This window comes from Patiria miniata, unplaced genomic scaffold (genome assembly GCF_015706575.1).
Source record: "Patiria miniata isolate m_02_andy unplaced genomic scaffold, ASM1570657v1 HiC_scaffold_14, whole genome shotgun sequence".
Lineage (NCBI taxonomy): Eukaryota > Metazoa > Echinodermata > Asteroidea > Valvatida > Asterinidae > Patiria > Patiria miniata.
The window spans coordinates 9,946,765-9,972,589 of NW_024037052.1; the positions used below are offsets into that span (position 1 = coordinate 9,946,765).

A 25,825-nucleotide genomic window follows, 5' to 3' on the forward strand; every position below is an offset into this window, starting at 1 on the left:
TTCATCTTAAACCAAAGAACCTCAAGCACTAAAACTACTGTTAAGCATATTTTATCCTGTTTATGGTGGAAAATGGTCTTTGGGACAGCATAATTTTTAAATTTAATCTAATTACAGTATTTTATCAAGTGTTTATGTTGTTTAATGGTACCGGTACAGTGGTATGCCCTGGATTCCCTGGAACCTTTTAGCAGACTCTCAGAACATGAGAGGTTTGTTCTGATGGCTCAGCATTAGTTGAAAAAAAAAGCAACCTAAATTACAGCTGGACTTAAGAGGAAACATTAAATTCCTGATAGGGGATCAGTGTGCACTGTAATAGTAACAGAATAATGTCAGATGAAAACCTTTATCTCGGAGTACTTGCCATTGGAGATCCAAAATGCAAATTTAAGCCAGAGTTTTTAAGAGTCCGATGATCAACCACTAACAAAACATTAGCCGCGTGCTATGCAATCACTAGTCTTGGCCTAAAATGCTAGTGATCGATAGTGGTGCATAGTGCGCTCTCTAATGGCACAACAATTAGACCAGCGGGCCTAATCGCACTAAAGTCTTGGCCATTTAGTTTCAGCATTTTAACTTTTTCTTTATTTTCTCCCTAGGCTTTCCTAGAGAACCAATCAGCGATCAAGAAAAGGCTATACGTGCAGTGATCAAACATGGAGCTATAAAAAGGAACTGTGGTTGTTCGAAATTATACAGATGGTCTTATTTACATAAAATGGCCCCGCCCCCATTGCTGTGAAATGACCAAGACGTTGGTGAGAGAAAGTAAAAAAAAAAGCAATTATGCAAGGGCGCTACACAACAATGCAACTATCGCTCTTGATCACTGACGTCTGGGGCCAAGACTATGCAATCACACGTACGTACCGTATGAAGCGCAAACAGTGACCTCACGCAGCTAGGCTACGATATATGCAAATCAGGTGGTGCTAAACGAACCCCTTGGAACATCCATTGGCTATGGCCTATCGTTTCGGGCAATTTTCTTTATTTTGTCCCTGGATTTATATCGAGTTATATTTTGGTCTGCTGACTCCAATGTTGTTGGAGAATGTAGCCACACTATCCAGCTCTCTGTCCATGTAAAATATGAGCCTCCATGACCAAGAACTGAACAATAATTTCATCTCTGTTTGCATGCAGGGTTGTTGCTGGAAACCCAACGACAAAATAAAGAAAAACAGAGGCCATGGCCCACAGATAATCCAAGCTGTTCACCCTTTGTGCAGTACTTGCAAGTGCATAGCGTACACCTACTAATGTTCGCAGCCAACCATCATCATCGATCATCGACTCTATTGTAAAACGCCTTGACCAATGCTAGCATTCAGATTACTCATTGGTCGTCATTCTAATGTACAACCTACCCTAACATTCTACACGTAAGCTAGTTACTGGGGCACTACAACTAATAAGGCCAATCTAAACAAATATTTCAAACTAGAGCTTACTACAGAAACAGAGTGATCAGGCAGGCAACTGTTTCACTGGACATTGCTCATTTAAGTTAATAATATTAGTATGTCAGAACACAAAAAGAATCATGAAATTCAACCATTTCCAGCGGAACCATAATTGCATCCTCTTGGGTTTGACAAATTTCATTACACATTTTTATTCAAATGCTGGAAGAAATTTGGTCCATTTTGACTTTGAGGCTTCTGTCTGCATTTTTAATTTTACCTAACTTTTAACTTTGACTTTGACAAATTTGATACAGTGAAATCTCGATAAGTCAAACATCAAGGGAACAGGTTCAAAATTTGACTTGAGCAGCGTTTATACATGTACTACTCAAGCAGTCCTTCATTTTGAAGCGCGATCGCGCAGGCGCTCCTACTGCACTCCTCAACTGTCTCGAAGGAGCACAAAAAACAGCACTCCTCAAAAATCCAAAAGAGGGCTCATCAAACACGGGAAGTTTAAATACAAGAATTGATAAAAACGCCAAGGATTTTAAGTCTTTAGCTACACATATTATTCATTTGTATTAACCCTAACCCCCTAGGCCCTTTGTCACCGTGTGTATGAGTGACACCGAAGAAAATTGACGAGGTGACACCAGGATGTTTTCCCCTTCGTTTTATTACTCAGCCCGTAAAATACAGTAGGCAGGTAAAACTGAAACATAAATAACAAATAAGTACATAAAATTACATGGAAACAATAAGGACAATAATACAATATGTTTACAATAAAACAAGACAATTAGTTGGAGCACAGCATTCATACAGTTCCAGATCTTAATGAAGTTTACAGTTATAAATGACTGGATCAAAATACAACTCACAAATCGTATGCGGGGCTAACACCCGTCGCTACACACAATGGATGGGTATCAGATATCTATGCAGGTTCACAGGGGTTTTCTGGGTTCACAGGAGTTTTCTGGGTTCACAGCGGCATTCTGGTGCTGTAAATACAAGCATAAGTTGACAGATAACAGCGCTGAATTACATTATTTACCATCAATATCGTAACTGGTAAACCAAAACACGCGTGCAAGCACGCGCACATGTACATTTTTTGTGCCTACGTGAACAATACGTTTGCAAACAAATACACCGATATAAAGTCAAATAAGCCAGAATACACAGGTAAATACACAATGTACAGGCACACACAAAATATGATACTATATAACAAATGTGAAATCCCCCAAATAATTATAAATAAAGCACAAAAAATGAGGACGAAAACTTACAGTCTTCGCAGCTTTCGGTGGCCTGACGAAGACTGGCGCGAAACCGGAATTATCCAGACTAAATATAGAGCGAGCACACGTGATGAATTCTGACACATACTATTGGCTGACAAACGCCCTATGACCTTAAAATGCTACGTAAGCTAGTTGATGAATAATAATATATATAAGAGAATAAAGAAATATGACCTGACATTCTATGCTAATCATACAAAACTGAGCGGTGGTGAAGAAAACTTATCGGCGACGATAACACTCCCCCTTTTTGAACATCCATTCAAAACTTGAAAAAATATTGAAATTAACCATATACACCATGACCATAGACTTATACAATCATAGTAAATATTAGGCAACACATAAACTACTGCATGTAACTAGTAGATGCAAACAACAATCTTATACAATTATAATCACATCTATAACATGAATCGATAATCAAAGGCATGACTTGGTCAACTATGTCTTCAAAATCTGACAATCATACTGATTAGATATATGGAGGCAATCAATGGACAGTTTAAGACGCCTTACAGCCTTCCAACAAAATCACCTTGGTGACTGGTCGCACAAGCTCTGTGGCACGGGTCTTCAACCTAATTGATCTAACTAAACCATCTCTACCATGAGTAATCTCTTTAACAAGAGCAAGTGGCCACAAATTTCTGGGGGTATTCTCTTCAGAAAGTAACACAAGGTCACCCACGGCAAGATTTTTAGTAGGATTCACCCACTTGGATCTCTTTTGCAACTCTGGCAGGTAAAATCTGAGCCATGTTCTCCAAAATTGATTAGCTAAATGCTGAACATGCCTCCAGCGACTACGGAGGTGCTCATGACTAAACATACCAGGCGGGTGGCTGGAACTGTTTCTCAAGAGCAGGATATGATTAGTTTGATAGGCGATGGATCTCTGGGATCATCATTCAACTTAGTCAATGGTCGTCCATTAACAATGGCCTCTACTTCACAAAATACAGTCTCCAGAATTTCATCAGTTAATCTGACAGTTCTAGGGAGTACAGCAACCATGACTCTCTTAACTACACCAATTAAACGTTCCCAAACTCCCCCCATGTGGGAAGCTTTGGGAGGATTAAAACGCCACACGATACTTTGCTGTACTGCATATGCATCGAGAATCTTCTGGGAAAGCTCTTTCATACTACCTTTCAACTCAGCTACACCACCGACAAAATTGGTACCGTTATCTGAATAAATGATCTCTGGGTGGCCCCGACGGGCAATAAAACGTCTAAGACAATTGAGAAACGACTCTGTGTCCATGGTGTCCAACTTTTCAATGTGGATGGCTCTAGTACAAAAACATGTAAACAAACAACCATAGCGTTTTACTTCTGATCTGCCATACTTAACATAAAATGGTCCAAACACATCAATTCCGACGTGCGAAAATGGTGGTTTACCGGCCTCTACACGCTCTTCTGGTAAATCAGCCATGAGCTGTTGACGTGGTTTAGAATAGAGGCGCTTACATGTTACACAGGCCCTAATAACCTTCTTGATAAGGGGTCTCCCCCTAGTAATCCAGAATTCTCTCCTGACCATACTCAATACCCACTCTACACCCACATGAGCGACACCATGTACGTCGTTCACAATTGACATTGCAATTACATGATTTCCCGAGATGATGAGTGGGTTCTTAACCTTATTGTCTCCCTTCACCCGGCCATTCATTATCAGCAAACCTTGATCGTCTAGGTAAGGATTCAACACTCTCATGGAACTCGAAGCTTTCACAAATGTCCCCTTCTCCAATCTACCAATCTCCGAAGCAAATGACTGCGATTGAGCCTTGCGGACAAGAATCTCCCCTGCATGATGGATCTCTTTGACGGTTAGTTGACCTGCAGGCTTGCGCTTCTTCAGAAACTCCATGAATCTCAACCACCATGCTAGGGCTCGTTTCATCTTATACCAAGAGGAGTAGTGATGCATTATCTTATCTAGCGGGTCATTCTCTACAACTCGGTTTGCATGACATACGCTAACTCGAGGAGCGTCATCCAGGTGTTCAGTGGCAACGGCACCAAAAGCTGTGACTGACGAAGATTTACGGACCTCCGGATCATCATCGTCTAAATCTACTGGTTCCTTCTCACCTGCATCCCAATCGTGCTTATACTTGTGCAGAATATCTGGACCATGGAACCATTTGTCATCTGACTTCAAGCACGACTGTGGTCTCGTCACAAGATCAGCTGGATTAGACTTGCCGTCGATATGGTGCCACTGATCTGGATCAGTCAACTCTCTGATGAGGCTAACTCTATTCCCAACAAACACATGAAACCTCCTGCTGTCATTATTGATGTATTTAAGGACAATCTCTGAATCAGTCCAGAAATATGAACTGGTGATGTCAAGATCCAACTCGTGTCTCAACAACGCATCTACCTTAGCAGCCACGACTGCAGCCTGCAATTCCAAGCGCGGTATGGTGCACATCTTCAAAGGGGCAACTCTGCTTTTACTGAGAAGCAGCTGAACATGAACCCCCCCATATTTGTTGACACATCTGATATAACTGCAGCAGCCATACGCCCTGGAACTAGCATCCGAAAAATGATGAAGTTCAATCCAAGCATCATCAAATTCACGTGGTTTGACACACCGGGGTATGTTCAACTGCTTCATGGCATGGCATGACCGGACCCAGGAATACCAGGCATTTTCAAGCTGTGCTGGAACTGTTTCATCCCAAGACAATTTGTCGGCTGTAGCCTTCTTGAACAGGAGTTTACCGGTAAGCACTACAGGACCTAGTAGACCGAGAGGGTCGAATATGGATGCCACGGCACTCAACATCTTCTTTCTGGTGATAGGACTCTGTTTGTCACAGCCGACTTCAAAGAAGAACTCATCTGTGGAAATCTTCCACTTTATACCCAGAGCTCGACTCTCACACACAGGACCCAATGTACGAACTCCCTCGGCAACGCAATCTTCAGACACTTCACTCAACAATTCTTCATCATTGACGACAAACTTCTTCAAACTGAATCCGCCATTACTCAGGACCCTCGGAGTTTCCCTGATAACAGTCTCTGCATCATTCTTCGAAGCCACCGAACTAAGACAGTCATCAACATAAAATGACTTGTCCACTGTATATCTGACCAAGGGACTAACATCTGGAGTATCAAGGACCGTGCGACTGAGGGCGTAGGTCGAACTTGAAGCGCACCAAACACCCCCGAACAAGTGGGAAGTCATTCTGTAGTATTCCAAGTGACCATCTCTGTACCACAAAAACCTAAGTGCATCTCTGTCTTGGGGTGGTATCTTCACCTGATTGTACATGGCTTCGATGTCTGCCTGAATAGCTATGCTGTGTTGTCTGAAGCGTAACAAAACCGGCAATAGCTTGTTGACAAGATCAGGACCCTGCAGGCAACGGTCGTTGAGTGACTTTCCCCTGAATTTGCTAGCACAATCGTAAACAACTCTGAGCTTGTCAGGCTTCTTGTCGGTTATCACTGCATGGTGTGGAAGATACCAAATCCTCTCACCCGTCATCTCATCTGGGGGAATCCTCTCGGCATAACCCTTACACAGTAGCTTGTCGATCTCTGCACTGTACTTCGGATAAAGACCACCCGCAACCAGCCGCTTGTCTAGAGAATCCAGTCTGGACTTGGCCACGACGAAGTTGTTCGGCAAGGACTCTGCTCTGTCTCTCCAGGGTATGGGAAGTTCGTAGTGCCCATCAATCTTCCGATGTTCCTGGTCCCACAGCTTTATCACAGACTTATCTTCCTGCGACCATGAAGAACACTCTAAACCCTCATTTTCAATCTTCCACAGCTTGGAGACATCCTCGGCAGGTAGACAAGACACAAAATTTGAGACTACCTTACGACTGACTCTGCTGACCGGTGACTGCCCATTCACGCACCATCCAAACAAGGTACGAACTGCAAATGGTTGTCCAGACCTTCCACGTCTGACCTCCAGTGGCACAAGAGCTTCTGCGTTATCCTGACCGATAAGCAAATCAACAAGCATGTTATCATGATCGTAAGCGGGTATCAGACCGACACCGTCAAAATGAGCATACAGAGAAACATCTACAGGTGTACTCTTCACAGGTATGCTATCAACAACACAAACACCATTCATTTGCATAGTCTCTCCGCTTTCCGACCCAATCGATAGATCAACAATTTTGGATTGGTGAACACCAGACTTGTTTAATGTACTGAGCTGGAATTCTAAAGGTCTTCCCTGCAAACCCAAACTGTGTACCAAACCCTTGGAGCAAAATGAATTACTCGACCCACTATCCAACAAGGCTAGGACCTTGCGTGAACTGTTAACAGTGACTTGTACTATCGGCATGTGGGTCTCCTTATCTTCATGGTAACTTACATTAGACACCTTTGTTTCAGGTGGAGCGATATCAGGGCAATGAATGTACATTGTGTGTTTTCTGCCGCAACCCTTTACGCCACAAACTGAACGTTTACCACAATTATCTGTAGTGTGAGAGGCAAGGAGACAATTATGACAAAGCTTGTGTACAGTAACAATATTCAATCTCTCCCTAGGAATCATTTGCTTGAACTTATCACAATGCCACAAGCGATGAGGTCGGGTACATAACACACATGGTGGTTCAGGTTTAGCATATGACTTGACATTCTTGGGTGAACCTGACTTTGAACTAGACCCCGACTGAGACTGAGTTGACACACAAGAATTTAGCGAGACACCCTGACTGGTACTCTTGTGTTTATCAAAGCGCTTGGGATGCATGCTACCATACACAGGATCGTTAACCTCATTGGCGATCTTGCCCACGAAATCTACAAGGTCTTTGAACTCCGGGTAGGATTGACTGTCTTTCTTGGACTTCAAGGCAGATTTCTTCCACCTCAACTGAACATAATTTGGCAATCTGCTCACCACATCAAGGATGAATGATTGTGACTTAACCTCATCCAGAGTACCTAACTGGGTAAGTGTGAGTAAGGTACATTTCATGTCATCCGCTAGCTGTTGGATTTCCTGTGGGGATCTTAGTTGCTTACCAACTTTCAGCTCCTTAATCAGACGTTCTGTGACAAGGTGTTCGTTTCCGAAACGACTATCTAAGATAGAACGTGCCTGGGAGTAACCGCTGGGTCCTCCAATCAACTGACAACCTCTTATAGCTTCTTTAGCAGAACCAGATGTGTATTGCATGAGCCTAGCTAATTTGAGGTCACTGTCATCGCATACTTTATCAACATTGACTTCAAATGCTCTGAGGAATTGATGATAATGCAAAGGATTGCCATCAAATACTTGCAACTCAACCTTAGGCAAATTCAACAAACCCAAGAATTTTTCACGAGATAAATCTCCACATGTACCTGATTTGGGCGTACTTGAATCATGATCATGATCAACTCCAATCTTTACATCCTTAGTCGACTGAAGGACGGATATGTATACGTCCTGTTCCTTGTAAAAGTATGTTTCGCTAGCGTCAACGTCATCATCATCAATAAGCATTGAATGATACTCATCATGGACAGCCGTAAATTCCTTAAACAGATCTTTAAGTTTTACAACATTATCATCAATGTCACTTAAGTTGTCTTCGGCTATACACTGTCTTATCTTATTGACTTGCTTGGTCACGGCTCTCTTAGCAGAAGTCCTGGCTGTCTTGAGCTCTGCCAACGTCGACATGATGCAAGGGTCTCCTCAGCTTCCTGTAGCCTGAGAACGGCAGGACGAGGTCTCGACCACGGTGGTAGGCTGAGCAGTGCAGACTACGATGTGCTGCGATGTCCGGTAGAAAAGAGAAGCGATGACCAACCCAAGTCCAGAGGCGACGACGACGACGACGAGGATAAACCGATGTGATGCTGGGACGACAGTAGTTCTGACTGGGATGTACGATTTTTTTACTGTCACCGTGTGTATGAGTGACACCGAAGAAAATTGACGAGGTGACACCAGGATGTTTTCCCCTTCGTTTTATTACTCAGCCCGTAAAATACAGTAGGCAGGTAAAACTGAAACATAAATAACAAATAAGTACATAAAATTACATGGAAACAATAAGGACAATAATACAATATGTTTACAATAAAACAAGACAATTAGTTGGAGCACAGCATTCATACAGTTCCAGATCTTAATGAAGTTTACAGTTATAAATGACTGGATCAAAATACAACTCACAAATCGTATGCGGGGCTAACACCCGTCGCTACACACAATGGATGGGTATCAGATATCTATGCAGGTTCACAGGGGTTTTCTGGGTTCACAGGAGTTTTCTGGGTTCACAGCGGCATTCTGGTGCTGTAAATACAAGCATAAGTTGACAGATAACAGCGCTGAATTACATTATCTACCATCAATATCGTAACTGGTAAACCAAAACACGCGTGCAAGCACGCGCACATGTACATTTTTTGTGCCTACGTGAACAATACGTTTGCAAACAAATACACCGATATAAAGTCAAATAAGCCAGAATACACAGGTAAATACACAATGTACAGGCACACACAAAATATGATACTATATAACAAATGTGAAATCCCCCAAATAATTATAAATAAAGCACAAAAAATGAGGACGAAAACTTACAGTCTTCGCAGCTTTCGGTGGCCTGACGAAGACTGGCGCGAAACCGGAATTATCCAGACTAAATATAGAGCGAGCACACGTGATGAATTCTGACACATACTATTGGCTGACAAACGCCCTATGACCTTAAAATGCTACGTAAGCTAGTTGATGAATAATAATATATATAAGAGAATAAAGAAATATGACCTGACATTCTATGCTAATCATACAAAACTGAGCGGTGGTGAAGAAAACTTATCGGCGACGATAACACCCTTGTTGCTTACAACCATCCTCAATCCTCCAAAATCCTCCAAAATTTTTCAACTCCGCCTAAATTTTTCAAAATTGTCAGACAGTCCTGCCTCAAAATGCATTCATCCTCAATCCTCCAAAATCCTCCTCATCCCAAAACTTTGCACTCGTGTTTAAATGAAGGATAACCAACGCCAAATCCTTCAAAATCATCAGACAGTCCTGCCTCAAAATGCATTCATCCTCAATCCTCCAAAATCCTCTTTTGCTTCATTCACCATTCATCCTAAATCCTCCAAAATCCTCATGTGCTTCAATCACCATTCATCCTCAATCCTCCAGAATCCTCATTTGATTCAATCACCATTCATCCTCAATCCTCTAGAATCCTCCAAAACCGCCAGGAGGATTTTGGAGGAGTGAGGTGGGTTAGGGTTAATGCCCAAACTCACGTTTATTCTGCAGAATTTTGCTATAAATGAACGAACGCTGAGCTCGTACATTGTATACATGTACCATTATTTTTAAGATTATCGACGGCAAATATTTTGATAATACTTAAGGCTTGTTTTTGTCATTTTTTGAGGCCCTTTTTATGTAGCTTTCGTAGTGCAATGGAAATAGTTCAGGCTGAAAATTTTCATATAGGCCCTAATTTTAACGAATCTGAATACTTAGTATTCAGTTGCTTTATGTGCCGTTTATTAACTCCATTTTCCAAGTACAATTAAGTGATGAACCAACTGACAACTGTATTAAAAAATGAAAGCGTAAGCCATGTAAGCAGTAGTCAAACCTTTCATTAATCTCCATTAGTTATTTTTTTAAAATAAATTTTACTTTGTCTTACTTTTTACAGTTACAAAAACGAAAGAAGTAACACCACTTGAGCATATTATTATGCAAAAACTAATAATAATGCAGCCCCTTGAATAAATCCTGATATTCAAAACAAAACAAAAACAATGTTAATCCGTCATTTCACCGCTGTTTATCCATGGATTTTAAGGAGAGCGATTTGCTCTCCTCAAAGATTTGAGGAGAGCGATTTATAGCTCTCCTGGATTTTCTTTAAATGAAGGACTGCTCAAGGGAATGGATTCTTTGTTTGTCTTAACAGTTGTTTTGAGTTATCAGATTTTGACTTATTGAGATTTCACCATCATTTCACTTTTCTGCTTTGTTTGGACAAAAGATCTAAGTGCTACATCACGAGGGGAAAATAATCCAGAATTTTGCTTCTTTTTGGGGTGGGGCAAAATGTTCAAACAGTGGGAGGCAAAAGACGTAAACAAAAAATCTAGTTCTAACAGGCAATGTTGGTGTTTTTTTTCCATCCAATGAGTGTGTCATGGGGATAGGCAGAAAGTTTACATGTCAAATCAAAACTAATATCCCCCTTCTTCCGGCATTTCAGTTGTTTTTCCTAAAGGGGGGGCATATCTGGCATATGAACAAAAGACCAACAATCCAACCAAAATTTGGATTTTTTAAGATGTTAAATCAACAAACATCTAGAAAGCTTGTTATTGTTCCTATGAAATTTAAGATGGTACATGTATGTCATTAGTTTCAGGCGTAAAAGTACGTTTTCAAAAATTAGGAGGAAAAAGAATGATTTCACATACATGTAAAAGGTCAAATTTCTGTCATTTCTTTTGTCTGAAATAGGTGAAATAATGCATTATACAGTCGACTCTCGTTAATTACGAGGTCCTTGGGACTATTGACAATATCTTGTATTATCCGACACCTCGTCTTAAGCGACAAGTATTTTCGGGCACTCGCCGACATGCATCATGGAACGTTTATGTAGCTAATGCATAGGCCACATGCTCGTGTTGAAATTGTAATGAATTTGCCTTCAAAAAGTTAAATCATGTTCTCAATGAAATTGTGAGGAATAAGAAATGAAGTCACGACAGTACATTGTATGTATCAGTAAAACTTGTATGGTAATTGAGAAGAATAAAGACAAAACAATAAAATGACTTTCAACCCAACAACACGGCAAGCGGAATCGTCGCCACCTGCGTACCGTATCGATGCAATGTCACCTACCCGAACTTGTAGTTTACGGGAATTGATAGAATAATCCAGGATCTTCATTTTATCTCATGTGAGCAAATCAAGTGACCTTTCCTTTCGGTCCAAACTGGAAGTAACTCAAAGTGCCTTGTATTAATTTTAAAATGGGAAAAGATGTGAGCTTGCTTGCAACGATTTTATAGTCTGTGGCTAGATTGTACTTTACAAAACAAATTACCGCTGACGTCATAACATGTTAGAGCACCCTCTAGAGGCAGGTTGAAAAAAGTTAAAATTAATTTTCAGTCGATGTCAGTGGCAAAGTTTGCGGTAATCACTTCAAAATTGGTGTATGTAGTGACCTCAATGCAGACAACACCTGTGCGCGAAAAAAAAAATATGATGACATCATCAGACCGGAATTTATAATGCAAAGACCAATTTTCTTTGAAAATTCCTGAAAATCAACCCTGAGAGTTTTTATATTAGTTCCTGCTTTAAATGTCGATCTAAGGGTAGGTCTAAAACATTTGTATGTTTCATGGCAATAAGCGAACTTAAACATGCCCTGGCATGCTTAAAATTTTAAGTTCACTTTGTCTCTGCTTTAAAACATAATGCACGGCACGACACACGAAGAACATGTACTGTACGTGACATGTCAGCTCGCAGCGCACGCATTAAGGTGGTCCAATCACAACCTTTATCTGCAGGGCTACATCAGGAATCGGCCACGAGACTTACATGTTATTGCGAGAATAACAGATTTACATAATGCATAGTCAATTAGGTTTTATTTATTGAAAAAAAAAGCATGATGCGAAAAAGCCCTATGCTCCGTTAATTGAACAGACATAGCTCTATAATTTACCACTTATACTGCCATAGCCAAATACAGAAAGAAATTGACAAGACTTTGAATTAATGGCGAAATGTCTAATTGTTTTCCCCCACTTTGTAAAAATTATAAGTAGCAACTCTTCAAAATGGACGCCCCGTCTACAAAAAAAGATCAGGGAAAAATGGTATAGATGTACCGGTATGTATTCAATTGTACACATTATTTTGGCTAAACAAGCAATGCAAAAAAAACCTCACTGTATAAACATTATAAAATTTCCGGATATAAAGCCATTGGACCTTTACTTGTGGTGTTTATACCGAGAGTGCAATGACAATTGAATATAGCTTGAAAATGGAAGCATTTTACTGCAATAAGAACAAATTATGGAAATATTCAAGACGTCGTTGAACTGGAAATAATGTCAAACTGGTCTAAGTGTACAACGCTAGAACTCTTTTTTTTTTCAAGTTTTGTTTTGGGCTGGTCATACAAATATTCTATTCCCTTGCACGGCAAGGATCTATGATATGCGAGCAGATTCTGCGATTAAATGCAACTAAACTGCATCTTGACCATTGAGAGGGCACATTGAGTTCTACCCTACATCCTACCTGCGACATGTGAATTGTGTTAGTTAAAATTATAGGCTGCGTCACACGGCCTGAAACGATATGTTATGTGATGCGCGTATGTCTTGTGGCTTCGAATGATCATCACATAGGCGTAATATTTAAAATAATGCACTTATTGCCCCTCTAAAGCATCCACCTCAAACCCACAATGAGCGTTCTCATATAGTCGTGTTCCCTAACGTGGCGCACTTCGAAGCTTAAGTGTAGTGTTGCCAAACCTCTTTGTTGACAAACCTCAAATTCATGCAGTGAAATACTGGTACTTTTACCTTATTAATGCTTGCTGTTTAACCTCTGTGAACAATTTCGGTTTCATAAAATTTAAGCCGAAATTAAAAAACGGTGGCGTCCGGAAATTGGGCACAATTTGGCGGAGTGTTCCCTAACGTGGCGCACTTAAATAAATCTCGGAAAATTCCAAATTAACATTTAAGAATTTCTGTAAACTCGATAAATTCTGATAAATCATTATTATCTCTACCTACATACCCAGCCAGATGTTTGTCACAAAATTATGTTCTTATTTTTCGGGGCATTTTCAAAGGGTTCACTTTGCACTTGAAAATAAAATCGGAAAATCACGCCAAAATAATTTTTTCTTTTAACTTTGTAGCGGGTAAATAAACTCGCGATTTATGAACGGGAGTGTTTATAAATTGATGAAATTTCACTTTCTGTGAAATTTCAGTTAAAACTTTTGCTCTAGCTAGGCGCTACAGGCGAAAAATCAAAGTGCGCCACGTTAGGGGCCGCGCCACGTTAGGGTACATCAACAATATACGCGCAGTATTTGGCTAACAGTTTTGAGAGCCAATTAGGTTTTATTAGATCACTATGCCCATTGTTGTATTACAAAAACATGGCATCCAAATTGACCAATCAACAACTGAGATTTGAGAAACAGTTCCATTAAAAAACTTCCACTTTTGTTGGAAACTACTTTTGAAAATCGATGCATTCAACTTGACTGTCACTTTGTACACAGTGTGACGTCCGGATCTAGGCCAAGTACATTTTGTTGTAATTATTTCCTAGTTCTAGTTGGTTTATTAATTTTGTTTGGAAAGAATATTGCAGCCTGACGCCACTTTTTGCATCATCTCGATAAAGGACCGTCTATGCAAACATTTTGAAAGGACATGAATTTTGGACTGACAATTTACAATTTTGTTGGAAAATACTTCGAAATGCATTCAACTCTCCATAAACTTTGTACACAACCACAGAAGTGTCGTCAGGATACTACGTTCTTTCCGTTAGTTATTTTTGTTTTGTTTTTAGGGGGTTAGTTTGTGATTAGAAAAAGAAAGGAAACAAAACTTTATAGACATACGTTCAAGCATTGTTGGCGTAAAGTACTAGCATGGCGCAATAGGCTTTATACGTGTACAGACATGATCAATGAAAATGTGTGACGTTACTATGAATGACTTTCGTCGTACGTTAATTGTGTGTGGCAGTGACGAAATGTACGATACGTTTTTTGTTGTCTACTTTCTGCACTATGCGAACGTCTCAAACTGTAAAAACACACTGAATTTAATGCATTGTGCTTGTATATGTGAAAACTTGGAGAAAGAATTTACCCTTCCGCTGTAAAAATGTTGCAGAACTCGTCACCGTTCAGCTCTATTCCACCATAGTTACGACAGCAGTTCGACGACGTACAAGCACGGCAGCGATCTTGACTGAGCTAGATAGCTCCGATCCCCAGAAAGGTGAATGAGTCTGGCTGGTCATCAGAACGACACCTCATTGGTCAATAGAAAACCACATGACTTCATTAGTCAAAATGTCTTGTATTTGATTGGATAATACGCAGAAAACATCACGCGTAAACTGACGTAATTTATCCTGCCCGACCTTTAAATTATTTGCATAAATACTATTGTGTCGGATTTGCTCCTCAAAATGACGTAAGATTAAGACAAATGTGAAAAATATGAAGTGCATATGATTTAATTGCTCGTAAATGTTATATGATCAACGAATCCCAACAAATGTTTTGGTAGAAGGGACATTTTCCATCACTATCCACTCGACATAATGAGCATGACTGGGCCACGTTGATGTCATTCATAGCGTGAAATTTACATAATTTGCTACACAACCAATCAGCTTGCTGTATTGATTGAACTAAAATAGCTCTTGTTACCTGGCGTGGCACAGCTCTGCCGGGTGATTTTTTTTGGTAAACAAGCGTCACAGTTACAAATGCGGGGATTTCCCACAGATTGCGTATGACCACAAGAGAGCTAGTGCGCCAATCTTGTCACGGTGGGGTGCACTTTAATAGTCATAATAGTCAGGTGGATATTTAGGAGTGACACCTGAAAATTTTGTTCCAGCTATTTACAATTTATGCAAATCAGACACCTTTCCCAAAAGAATCTCGGGGTCGACCCTTCTATAAATATCTTCTGTAGGGCTATATATATTCCAAGTTAAGTGCTTTGGACCAGTCGGTCACGATCTTGACAACTTGGAAAAAGAATTGGCAATATGTCACGTCAGGCTTTATTTTCTTATCCGTCATAAATTAGTAATACTCTTACACGTGTTATTGCGAGAATAATAAGTATCATTTACATGACCTTAATCAAATGCATAGTCAATTAGGTTTTATTTATTGACAAAAAAAAGCATACAGTCTTTCAGCAATGAGAATTCATAACTTTTTTTTTCTTTTTTAATGATTTTGCCAAAATCATTTAAAAGAAAAACCAAACGAAGAAAACCCACAAAATTGGAGAGCAATATGATTGTAACTGCAACGGTACGGACGTAGGGCGCCCTCGGTCGACCGAGCTAGCGCTGGCGGTCGTCGATGCTGACTATGGTGACCGTTTAGCCGATTTTCGGCTAACTTCGACAGATTTTGTTGTTAAAAAAAACGAGTTTGACAGAAAATTTGACAGAATTGATTTTTTGGCAGATTTCTGTCAGAATTCTGCCAAAATGGTAATTTTGACAGAAAAACATAGCAAATTTGAAAGAAATGGTACGTTTGTTTCTAAAAGCTTCAGTCTTTCAAACAAACCCTTGCATTTAATGGGACAGGTTGGCTGGTCTCAGTGGCGACAATCGCTTCTCAAAAGTGGGGGGGGGGACATACCTTGATCAGAAATAATGCAAGCGCGAAAAATTCTGATTCTAGATGCTCATGTGGTGTGATCTGAGGCAATTTCTGACCACTTTAACCAATATTTTCTGAGCAAAAGATAATGATTTAAACATCATTTTCAAGGTTGAAGTCATTGAATAAGCTATTCTCAGCTAAAGGCGTGGGGTTCGGGGCGCGGCCCGCTTAAGGGCCCCGAAAAAAATTGATTCTATTTTGCTTTGTGGTGCGATCTGAGGCAATTTCTGACCACCTTAACCAATATTTTCCCAGCAAAAGATAATAATTTGAAAATCATTTTCGAGGTTGAAGTCATTGAATAAGCTTAGCTATTATATTCTAAGCTAAAAGCGTGGGGTTCGGGGTCTGAGGCCCCGAAAAAATTTGGATTCTAAATGCTCTGTGGTGCGATCTGGGGCAATTTCTGACCACTCCAATATTTTCTTAGCAAAAGATACATTGTAGTACATAATAGGGCCCTGTAAATGAGGCACGAGTTCAAAAATCTGGGGGGGGGGGGACATTTGATATTGTGTCCCCCACCCTTCATAAAGTGGGGGGGGGGGGGGGGGGGGGGAGGGACATGTCCCCCTGTCCCCCCCCCCCCCCCCCCCCCCCCAGGATTTACGCCCCTGGCTGGTCTATATGCTGAGGTTCACTGCGGGAACCGGACTTCGTCGTGACGCAAGTTGCGTTTTGCCTGAAACTTACGCGGTTTCATAACATGTTTATGTGACTATAGATTGTTTATAATGTAATTTGAATCTTAATTAAGGCAATACTACAACATCTGCATGCGATTTTAAGTGTTTATTGTGTAATTTGAGTAATTCTGAGGAATCTGGCAGATGTAAAATGTGACCGATTTTTGAAGTGCATTTAGCAGAATTTGGCCATGACCCTTCGGTCACTCTGCCGCTGACTAGTCTGGTACCTAGCGCCGCCCGCGCACCACTTTGCACATGCCACTGACAAGATCGACGGACCTTGTGAGCTGAGACTGTGAGAGAGACTGTTGTTTGTTGGTCTGGTGCCAGTGGTGGTATCTACAGTTATTAAAGTACTCGGTACTTGGTGAATTTCCTCCTAAGTCTAACAAGGTAAGATATATGATTTCTATCTCGGAAAGATTTCCGTACTACTGGTCTGGGCCACCACTGTTTTCAAGCGCCAAAAAGTTGCATCCCGGGCCTGGCTTTATCATGTTTATCAATATCAGGTTTAATGGTTCAATTTTCCCTTATCTACTCTCACCATGGAGGAAGGAACACAAACCCTCTCCTTTCCTTTATTCCTAATCCTATTTCTTAATCAGTTACTTACTTCATCGAGATTCGAACCTCTGACTCTCGTTTGAAACACGACACTTTTACCACTAGGCCGCGCACGATCGCTTGTTCTAATGATCAATCTTTGGACGTATTTAAAGTAGGCAGTGTATATTTTGCCGGAGACGGCAAACCTTTAGTAAACGTTAGTTTGCCGGATATGCACTGAACATGCGCAGTTACTGTTTTTTTGTACTTTAACATTTTCCGGTGACAAGTTTTAGTCTGGCTCCATGCCAAAATTATCGTTGTTACCTCGTATTCACAAGATGGGATTCAGACCATTTTATAATTTCGGACTTTTTTTCCCTTTTAAAAAAAATCCTCCAGAGCCACAAATCTGAAAAAGAAAATGTAATACTCTGCAAAAAATGTTTGAGACATGTTAAAATAATAAAAGAAGAATATTCTTATTTATTTGGGGATGAGAAAAAAAACACTTTAAAATGTGGTGCGGTCGGAATCGAACGCGAGTCATCCCGTTTACTAGAGCCTTTGCCTAACCACTACACCAAACGTGCTACAAAACTTTTGGTAGGAATTCCTCTTATAATTCAGCCCTATTTTAAAGAATACAGCGCCCTTTGTTGATATGGATTGCCGCCGGCAAACCTTTAGTAATCGTTAGTTTGCCGTCATAACCTCCGGCAAAATATCCACTATCTTTTTAGTACCATCAGAATAAACCAAATATTCTTAGAAAATAGAAATTGAATATTCATAAGGCAGTGGATATTTAGCCGGAGACGGCAAACCTTTAGTAAACGATAGCTTGCCGGATATTAGCCCGACTGTGTCTGGCCGTACAGTACTATCGCAAGCTCTGTAGTACGGCCAGACGCCCGATGCTTCCACAGAGACTGAATTTTTTTGGCCGCCGATGTAGCGATTTTGCTACATCTTTCGATCGCGATTATCTTTTCATCCAGGACACAAATTTCCAAAGTTAAGGTTCGTAGTCGTAGAGCAACTCATACCTTTTCGAAAAAAACGTTGTTTGGTCTCAATATTTTCATCCATCTGGCCACAAGACGAATTTCAGTCATCAGATTCCACAAATATCGTCCCCCATGCGATCCCCCATGCGATTTCAAAATGGCGGCCGCGCTGTAATGTATGCAATATGCAGGCGCGCCCGCGCAAACTCATGAATATGCATAAATAGTCTGTGACGCCGTGCTGGAATTTACTACCTTACGGAGACATGAACACAATAGGGAACAAAAGATTGTATACGTCTCCAGAAGAACATTTCTATAGATGAATACGTCTCCACAAGAATTTCATGAAATAGATATATGGATTTTACTCAAAAACTAGGAATTTCCAAGGTAGGTTGATCTGTCGCAAATGGAAGAGTTTTAGAAAAGGGATATTTAGTCCAAATTTCAGCCCAGGAAATTAATTCTGGTTAAAATAAGAGCATTTTGAAGCTTCAATTTCACACTCGAAAACTTTACTACACGAGAACAAAGAAATGTCTCCACAGGAATACAAATTCCAGAATGATAGCACGCACGTCCAAAAACACGAGGTCATACGTCACAGACTGTTTATGCATATTCATGAGTTTGCGCGGGCGCGCCTGCATATTGCATACATTACAGCGCGGCCGCCATTTTGAAATCGCATGGGGGATCGCATGGGGGACGATATTTGTGGAATCTGATGACTGAAATTCGTCTTGTGGCCAGATGGATGAAAATATTGAGACCAAACAACGTTTTTTCGAAAAGGTATGAGTTGCTTTACGACTACGAACCTTAACTTTGGAAATTTGTGTCCTGGATGAAAAGATAATCGCGATCGAAAGATGTAGCAAAATCGCTACATCGGCGGCCAAAAAAATTCAGTCTCTGTGGAAGCATCGGGCGTCTGGCCGTACTACAGAGCTTGCGATAGTACTGTATGGCCAGACGCAGTCGGGCTAGCCGGATATGCACTGAACATGCCCAGTTACTGTTTTTTTGTACTTAGAGTTAGACATTTTCCGGTGACAAATTTTAGTCTGGCTCCATGCCAACATTTATTGTAACTTCGTGTTCACAAGATGGGAATCAGACCATTTTACAATTTTGGACTTTATTTCCTTTAAAAAAAAATCCTCCAGAGCCATAAATCTGAAAAAGAAAATGTGATACTCTGCAATAAAATGTTTGAGACATGTTAAAATAATTAAAGAAGAATATTCTTATTTTTGGGGGATGGGGAAAAAAAAACCTTAGAAATGTCGTCAGTGGGGGTCTTCCCGCTCATGAGATTCGTTGCTTATCCACTAGTCCACAGGTGCTACACTACTCCTAGAACTATGAGGCTCCACGTACATGTAGTGGAGCCTCATAGGTTCAGAACCCCGCAAAATTGTTGTCAGCACAAAACACTAATTAAGTACAAAAACGTCCATCCCAACCAAGCTTTTTCCCACAGAGCCACTGCACAGTTTGCCCCTAAACTCTGTACAATACCTCATGACATACTCACGTTATGTGCACCCAACAAACATCGGTGGATTCTGTCTGTTTTTTGGCAAAAATGATGAAAAATATGCCCTTTCCGCACTGAGCCACTGAGTGTTAGGTTGGCTCAGTGCGGAAAGGGCGTATTTTTCATCATTTTTGCCGAAAACAGACAGAATCCACCGATGTTTGTTGGGTGCACATAACGTGAGTATGTCATGAGGTATTGTACGGAGTTTAGGGGCAAACTGTGCAGCGGTTCTTTTGGAAAAAGCTTGGTTGGGATGGACGTTTTTGTACTTAATTAGTGTTTTGTGCTGACAACAATTTTGCGGGGTTCTGAACCTATGAGGCTCCACTACTTGGAGCCTCATAGTTCTAGGAGTAGTGCTACACAACTGTTGGTGGTAATTTAATATTATATCTTATAATTCAGCCCTATCTTAGAGAGTACAGCGCCCTCTGTTGATAGGGATTGCCGCCGGCAAACCTGTAGTAAACGTTAGCTTGCTGGCATTACCGCCGGCAATATATCCACTATCTATTCATAATGACGTATTGCACTGTCATTGGCCGGCTCATGTGTAGCCCTAGTTTACGGCCCGCACTAAGTAGACTCAACATACAAGGCCATACGACATTGATTCCCAAAAGTGAGGATTCGAAAATAAAAAAACCCCAAAATTGTATTTTAATCATTCCAACTCAAACTCGAAAGGTGGGTTCACTTACCTGCACCTCTCAATATTCCCCCAAAAGTAGGACTTCCCCGTGCTTCCTTCTGATGAAATTCGTCTCTTAAAAAAAATTAAATAATTTGTCAACCGAAGTGGAAGTTCACCCGCGTACGGCCAGCGTACGAGTTGTCTCGCATACGAGTTGGTTCACGTACGAGTTGACCTATCCGTGTAAGAGTTGTCTCACGTATGAGTTGTCTCGCGTGTGAGTTGGTTGCATACAAATTGTCCTGTTGCCTTCTAAAACGGACGGGCAAACGTCGTGGTTCAACTTTCAAACGTCATGGTTCAAATTTCAACTGTTCAAACATCGTACTTCATGTACATGTACTCAACTTTCAAACGTTGTACAGTCATGACAGTCGTTTTTCTAGTTCCGGATAGCAAACGTTATTCTAGCCCGATATATGTGGCTGAAATACTGAACTTTCGCCGTATGTTCAACCACACTGTCAAGTATGCAAAATTGCCAGAGAGGCCCGTTGCTAAGGGAGCCGAAAATCAAATAATAATAATAATAGTAATAATAATACCTGTGCTTATATAGCGCAGTTCCAAATTAATGATCAATGCGCTTTACAAAAAAATATAAACATATACATTGAAAGAGAAAAAAAGGAAAAGAAAACTGAAATATAAGAGATCACATAAGAGTATGCATGTCAAAAGTGCGCTCAACCATTCCTGGAGCGACTGGTGTTGCATACAACTACACCCACTTCAGGTCATTGTAAAACGGGGCTGATTTTATAAAAGCAAAAAAAAATCAACATTTCATATATTCATCTTTCAATATGTATCACTTTATTATTTATATATTGAAAATAAGGTTTGAAAACAAGGTTGGAAAATTCCCTTTCCCCTGCTGCGGCAGGAGTAGCAATTTTGGACCCAGGGGGGCATTCAAATCTCGGCGCTGTAAACCTATGTATGGACACGATATGAACACCTCAACATATATCAGAAAACCACCCCTTTTGCAAAAGAGGACGATCCCTAGTTTCCTGTCATGGGGTGAAAGTCTGTTGAAGTCCTCCATTTTGAAAAGAAAAAGTTTTTTGGCTGGATTTCCCGATAATCCACTTTTCGACTGACATCACACCCAATTCTCTGGACAATCAACCAAAATAAGTTGTTGATTTGAAATCAGGAGTTTGTTTTCTACAACTTTGCTGGACAGAATTTGTCCGTATCTGTTTGAATTCACATCGTAAAATCAGTTGAATTCTGACTACTGCGATCTGTGAGTGGCAAAAATGGCAGAGAGCAGTGGCGAGCTGCCATGCCGCACGATTCACACGGCGACATGCGCGAACAATTATCCGGCTGGAATCGCACAGAACTGAACCATTTGATTCTACATCACGAAGTGCCAGGTATGTAGATTTATTTAATATATTTATTGATATGGTTTTAACAAGAAAAATTAATAAAATAATTGCAGAAATGTCACGTTGGTTATCAGGGGGTGCGTGGGGGAGTGAGTTTTAGGGACTTAATGGCAACTTCACTGTGAGAGCTAAACGGGTCACGTTCGAATTCTGCAGTGCGGCAGTATGGTCAAACCATGCGCAGTAAGGTCAAACCATGCGCAGTAAGGTCAAACCATGCGCAGTAAGGTCAAACCATGCGCAGTAAGGTCAAACCATGCGCAGTAAGGTCAAACCATGCGCAGTAAGGTCAAACCATGCGCAGTAAGGTCAAACCATGCGCAGTAAGGTCAAACCATGCGCAGTAAGGTCAAACCATGCGCAGTAAGGTCAAACCATGCGCAGTAAGGTCAAACCATGCGCAGTAAGGTCAAACCATGCGCAATAAGGTCAAACCATGCGCAGTAAGGTCAAACCATGCGCAGTAAGGTCAAACCATGCGCAGTAAGGTCAAACCATGCGCAGTAAGGTCAAACCATGCGCAGTAAGGTCAAACCATGCGCAATAAGGTCAAACCATGCGCAGTAAGGTCAAACCATGCGCAGTAAGGTCAAACCATGCGCAGTAAGGTCAAACCATGCGCAGTAAGGTCAAACCATGCGCAGTAAGGTCAAACCATGCGCAATAAGGTCAAACCATGCGCAGTAAGGTCAAACCATGCGCAGTAAGGTCAAACCATGCGCAGTAAGGTCAAACCATGCGCAGTAAGGTCAAACCATTCGTGTGATTACCGGTACTCCCCTCTGATTTTGGGGTAGTGTGAAATGAAGTCGTTATACTTACAATTTTTGGGGATAAATTGTTGTTTACATGTATATATTGAATAATTTCAAAACTCTTCCCTCGGGATACAAACAATAAGTACTTTTCAAGAAAATTAAAAAGGTAAAGTACACATTCTTATGACATTTCTCCCTTTTTGATTTTTATCTTCTGATGTTTTCCTTTCTTTTCATTTTTCTCCCTCCTAATCTTTTTCTGTCTGTCATCTACATTTAATCTTATCTTTCCATTTTGGTTTCCTTGATATTTTAACAAAATCTTCATATAGACTTTTTTGGTAATACCCTTTTTATTGTTTTTCTCATTACAGATCCCTGGCGACAGAATCCTGTACCATGCCTGGCTCTCCTTGATGCACTAGGAATTTCCATTTAACGTTGCTGTCTGAGCTACAAAGATGCCTTCCTATTCCCGCTTTAATTAGTATCTTTATTTGCATAATTGAAGGTTCATCTAGGCGATTACAACTAGAAAGAAGGTGGATCTCATCATAAACATATTTTTGGAGTGCTGTGGCCTCGTGGTTAAGGGCACTGGATTCGTGGTCTGTGGGTAAAGCTGCAGGTCGAGGGTTCGAGTCCAGCTGGGGTCATGGTGCGTGTGCCCTTGAGCAAGGCACTTTGTCACTCATTGCTTCTCTCCACCCAGGAGTAAATGGGTACCTGTGAGGGCAGAGATGGTTATTGTGATTGAATTTAAGCTTGCTTGCGCCTAACAGGCTGCATGGAGCTGTAAACTCCCCAGGGAGCTGAGTACTAAGGCAGTGTATGGCCACGTTCAGACACCGTGTTAACCATTCATTCAATGGTTTGGTCATTCAAACTGTGTGCATTGTTGCATTTTCCTACTACACAAGTGCTGATACATGTAATAGATGTATGTTCCTGGTCTAGTGGTACCACTCTTGCCCCGGAATTCTTTCTTAAAGATAAACATGTAGTCCATCATTTGTAATTTGTGCATTTTGTTCGTTTGAAGCAACAAAAGTGTTCAAAATCTAATGAAGGATACTGAACAACTTACCTGATGATGTTTCAGCTCAGCTTCAGCTGTACATTCCAAGAAAAACAGCATTCTAGAATCTCAATTTCAAATCAAAAGTTGCTGAATCATGTTTTGAATTGAGCCTAAATTCTCACTGAGCCGATTGCAGCTACGTGATGTCGCGCACTGATTCGACGAATTATAGCAACCGCGCGTGCGTGCGTGTGCGTCGTGCCAATGCTTGCGCGCGCCTCACCGAATAACTAAACGAACTACTAATTTAAATTTTCCTACGGTGCGTCTTAAGACGCACCGTTGGAAAGGCCTTCTTTCGTTGATTACTTCAACATGATAGCTTGCCAGAAAGATTAATTTCACAGGGAGTTTAGTCCACTTACTATCTTTCAACCAAGTATGTTTTTCAACAATAATTACGCCAGTTACTTTTCGGATAGCTGCAAATGATGGACTATAGCTTTAAGACCAGGTCATACTTCACGTGAATGTGAAGCAAACTTGATGTCAGGAAACATTTGCTGGTGAGTTTGCAGCATGAATACTTGCCATGATATCACCAGTATTCTTGAAATAAGGCTTCAAAACTAGTTTGAATATCTTGTATGAATCGATGCATGTTTCTAACATCAAGTTGATGCATTGAAAAAAAGTACCCAAACACAGAAAGAAAGAAGAAAAGTCTGATGATTCTACAACTGTGATCGGGTGGTGCCATCTCCTAGTGAAGCTGTCAATCATGTGTGATTAGAGTGTTCCTCATCAAATGTATCCATAAACGAAGGATATCTTAAACTTAAAAGTGTATTCTTTGAACTGAAGGCATGCAAGTATTCAGATTATTTCCTTTCCAGAAGATTGAATTTGAGTTGGAATGTAACTTTTCATATTGGGTTTTGCCCTTCGCCGATGTATTTTTATAAACACTATCTGTGTGTCTGAGGGCTTATAAGAATAAATTCACAAACTTGCTTTATTCCATGACCTCCTGCTTACTAGTGCAGATGTAACACTTGACCATCGAGCTCGCCAGGGTAGGCTGGCTGGTTCCAGTTTGATGTAGTAACAGGTAACACAACCAAACATTTATAAGATGGAATTTATGTCGGGATGTACATTTTTATATTGGGTTTTGCCCTTCCCCAGGCCGTGTTTTTATGTACACTCGAACCAGCCAGCTGACCCCTTGCACGCCCGGTGGTCGAGTGGTAAGATGTCTGCACTAGGTATCATGAGGTCATGGGTTCAAGTCGCCACCAAGTAAGCTTGTGAATTTGTCTCACAAGCCCTCGGACAACACCGAGTATTCTGTGTTTTTATACAAAAAATGCAGACTATAATGTGTTAGCATTCCACAGATGGAATAAACTGTCCAAAGCATTAAAATAAATGCCTCCCCCCCAACAAAAAAAGTAAACACGTTCCACCCCCCCCAAAAAAAATAATTCAAATTTGAAATTGCATCCAGCAGTATTGTGGAATGAAACTTAAAGGTATAGTCCATCATTGGTAATTTGTGCATTATGTTCTTTTGAAGCAACAAAAGTGCTCAAAATCTAAAGAAGGGTGCTGAACAACTAAACTGATGAAGTTTCAGCTCAGCTTCAGCTGTATATTTCGAGAAAAACTGCATTCTAGAATCTCAATTTCAAATCAAAAGTTGCTGAATCATGTTTTGAATTGGGCCTGAATTCAGCGTCCGAGACACGTTCTCACTGAGCCGATTGCAGCTACGCGATGTCGCGCACTGATTCGACGAATTATAGCAACCGTGTGCGTGTGCGTCGTGTCAACGCTTGCACACGCTTTGCCAAATAAATAACGAACTACTAATGGAAATTTTCAATGGTGCTTCTTAAGACGCACCGTTGGAAAGGCCTTCTTTCGTTGATTTCTTCAGCA

The 25,825-nt window shown here is 40.8% G+C and overlaps 2 protein-coding genes across 2 annotated transcripts in view; both read right to left on the reverse strand.

Annotated features, from left to right (window-relative positions):
• LOC119722029 (protein capicua homolog) overlaps window positions 1-14,790 on the reverse strand; it is a 51,060-nt gene extending 36,270 nt beyond the window's left edge. Inside the window, exon 1 of the mRNA XM_038192010.1 lies at window positions 14,656-14,790. The gene's annotated coding sequence lies outside the window, so the exon portion shown is untranslated. The remainder of the gene's footprint in view (window positions 1-14,655) is intronic.
• LOC119721747 lies at window positions 2,366-9,578 on the reverse strand. Its single transcript, XM_038191712.1, has 3 exons — window positions 9,329-9,578; window positions 4,352-9,037; window positions 2,366-2,422 (listed from the first exon to the last, which is right to left on the reverse strand). Exons 2-3 carry the CDS (start codon window positions 8,414-8,416, stop codon window positions 2,366-2,368), a joined length of 4,122 nt encoding a protein of 1,373 aa, XP_038047640.1. The 5' UTR covers window positions 8,417-9,037; window positions 9,329-9,578.
• Window positions 14,791-25,825: the final 11,035 nt, after the last annotated feature.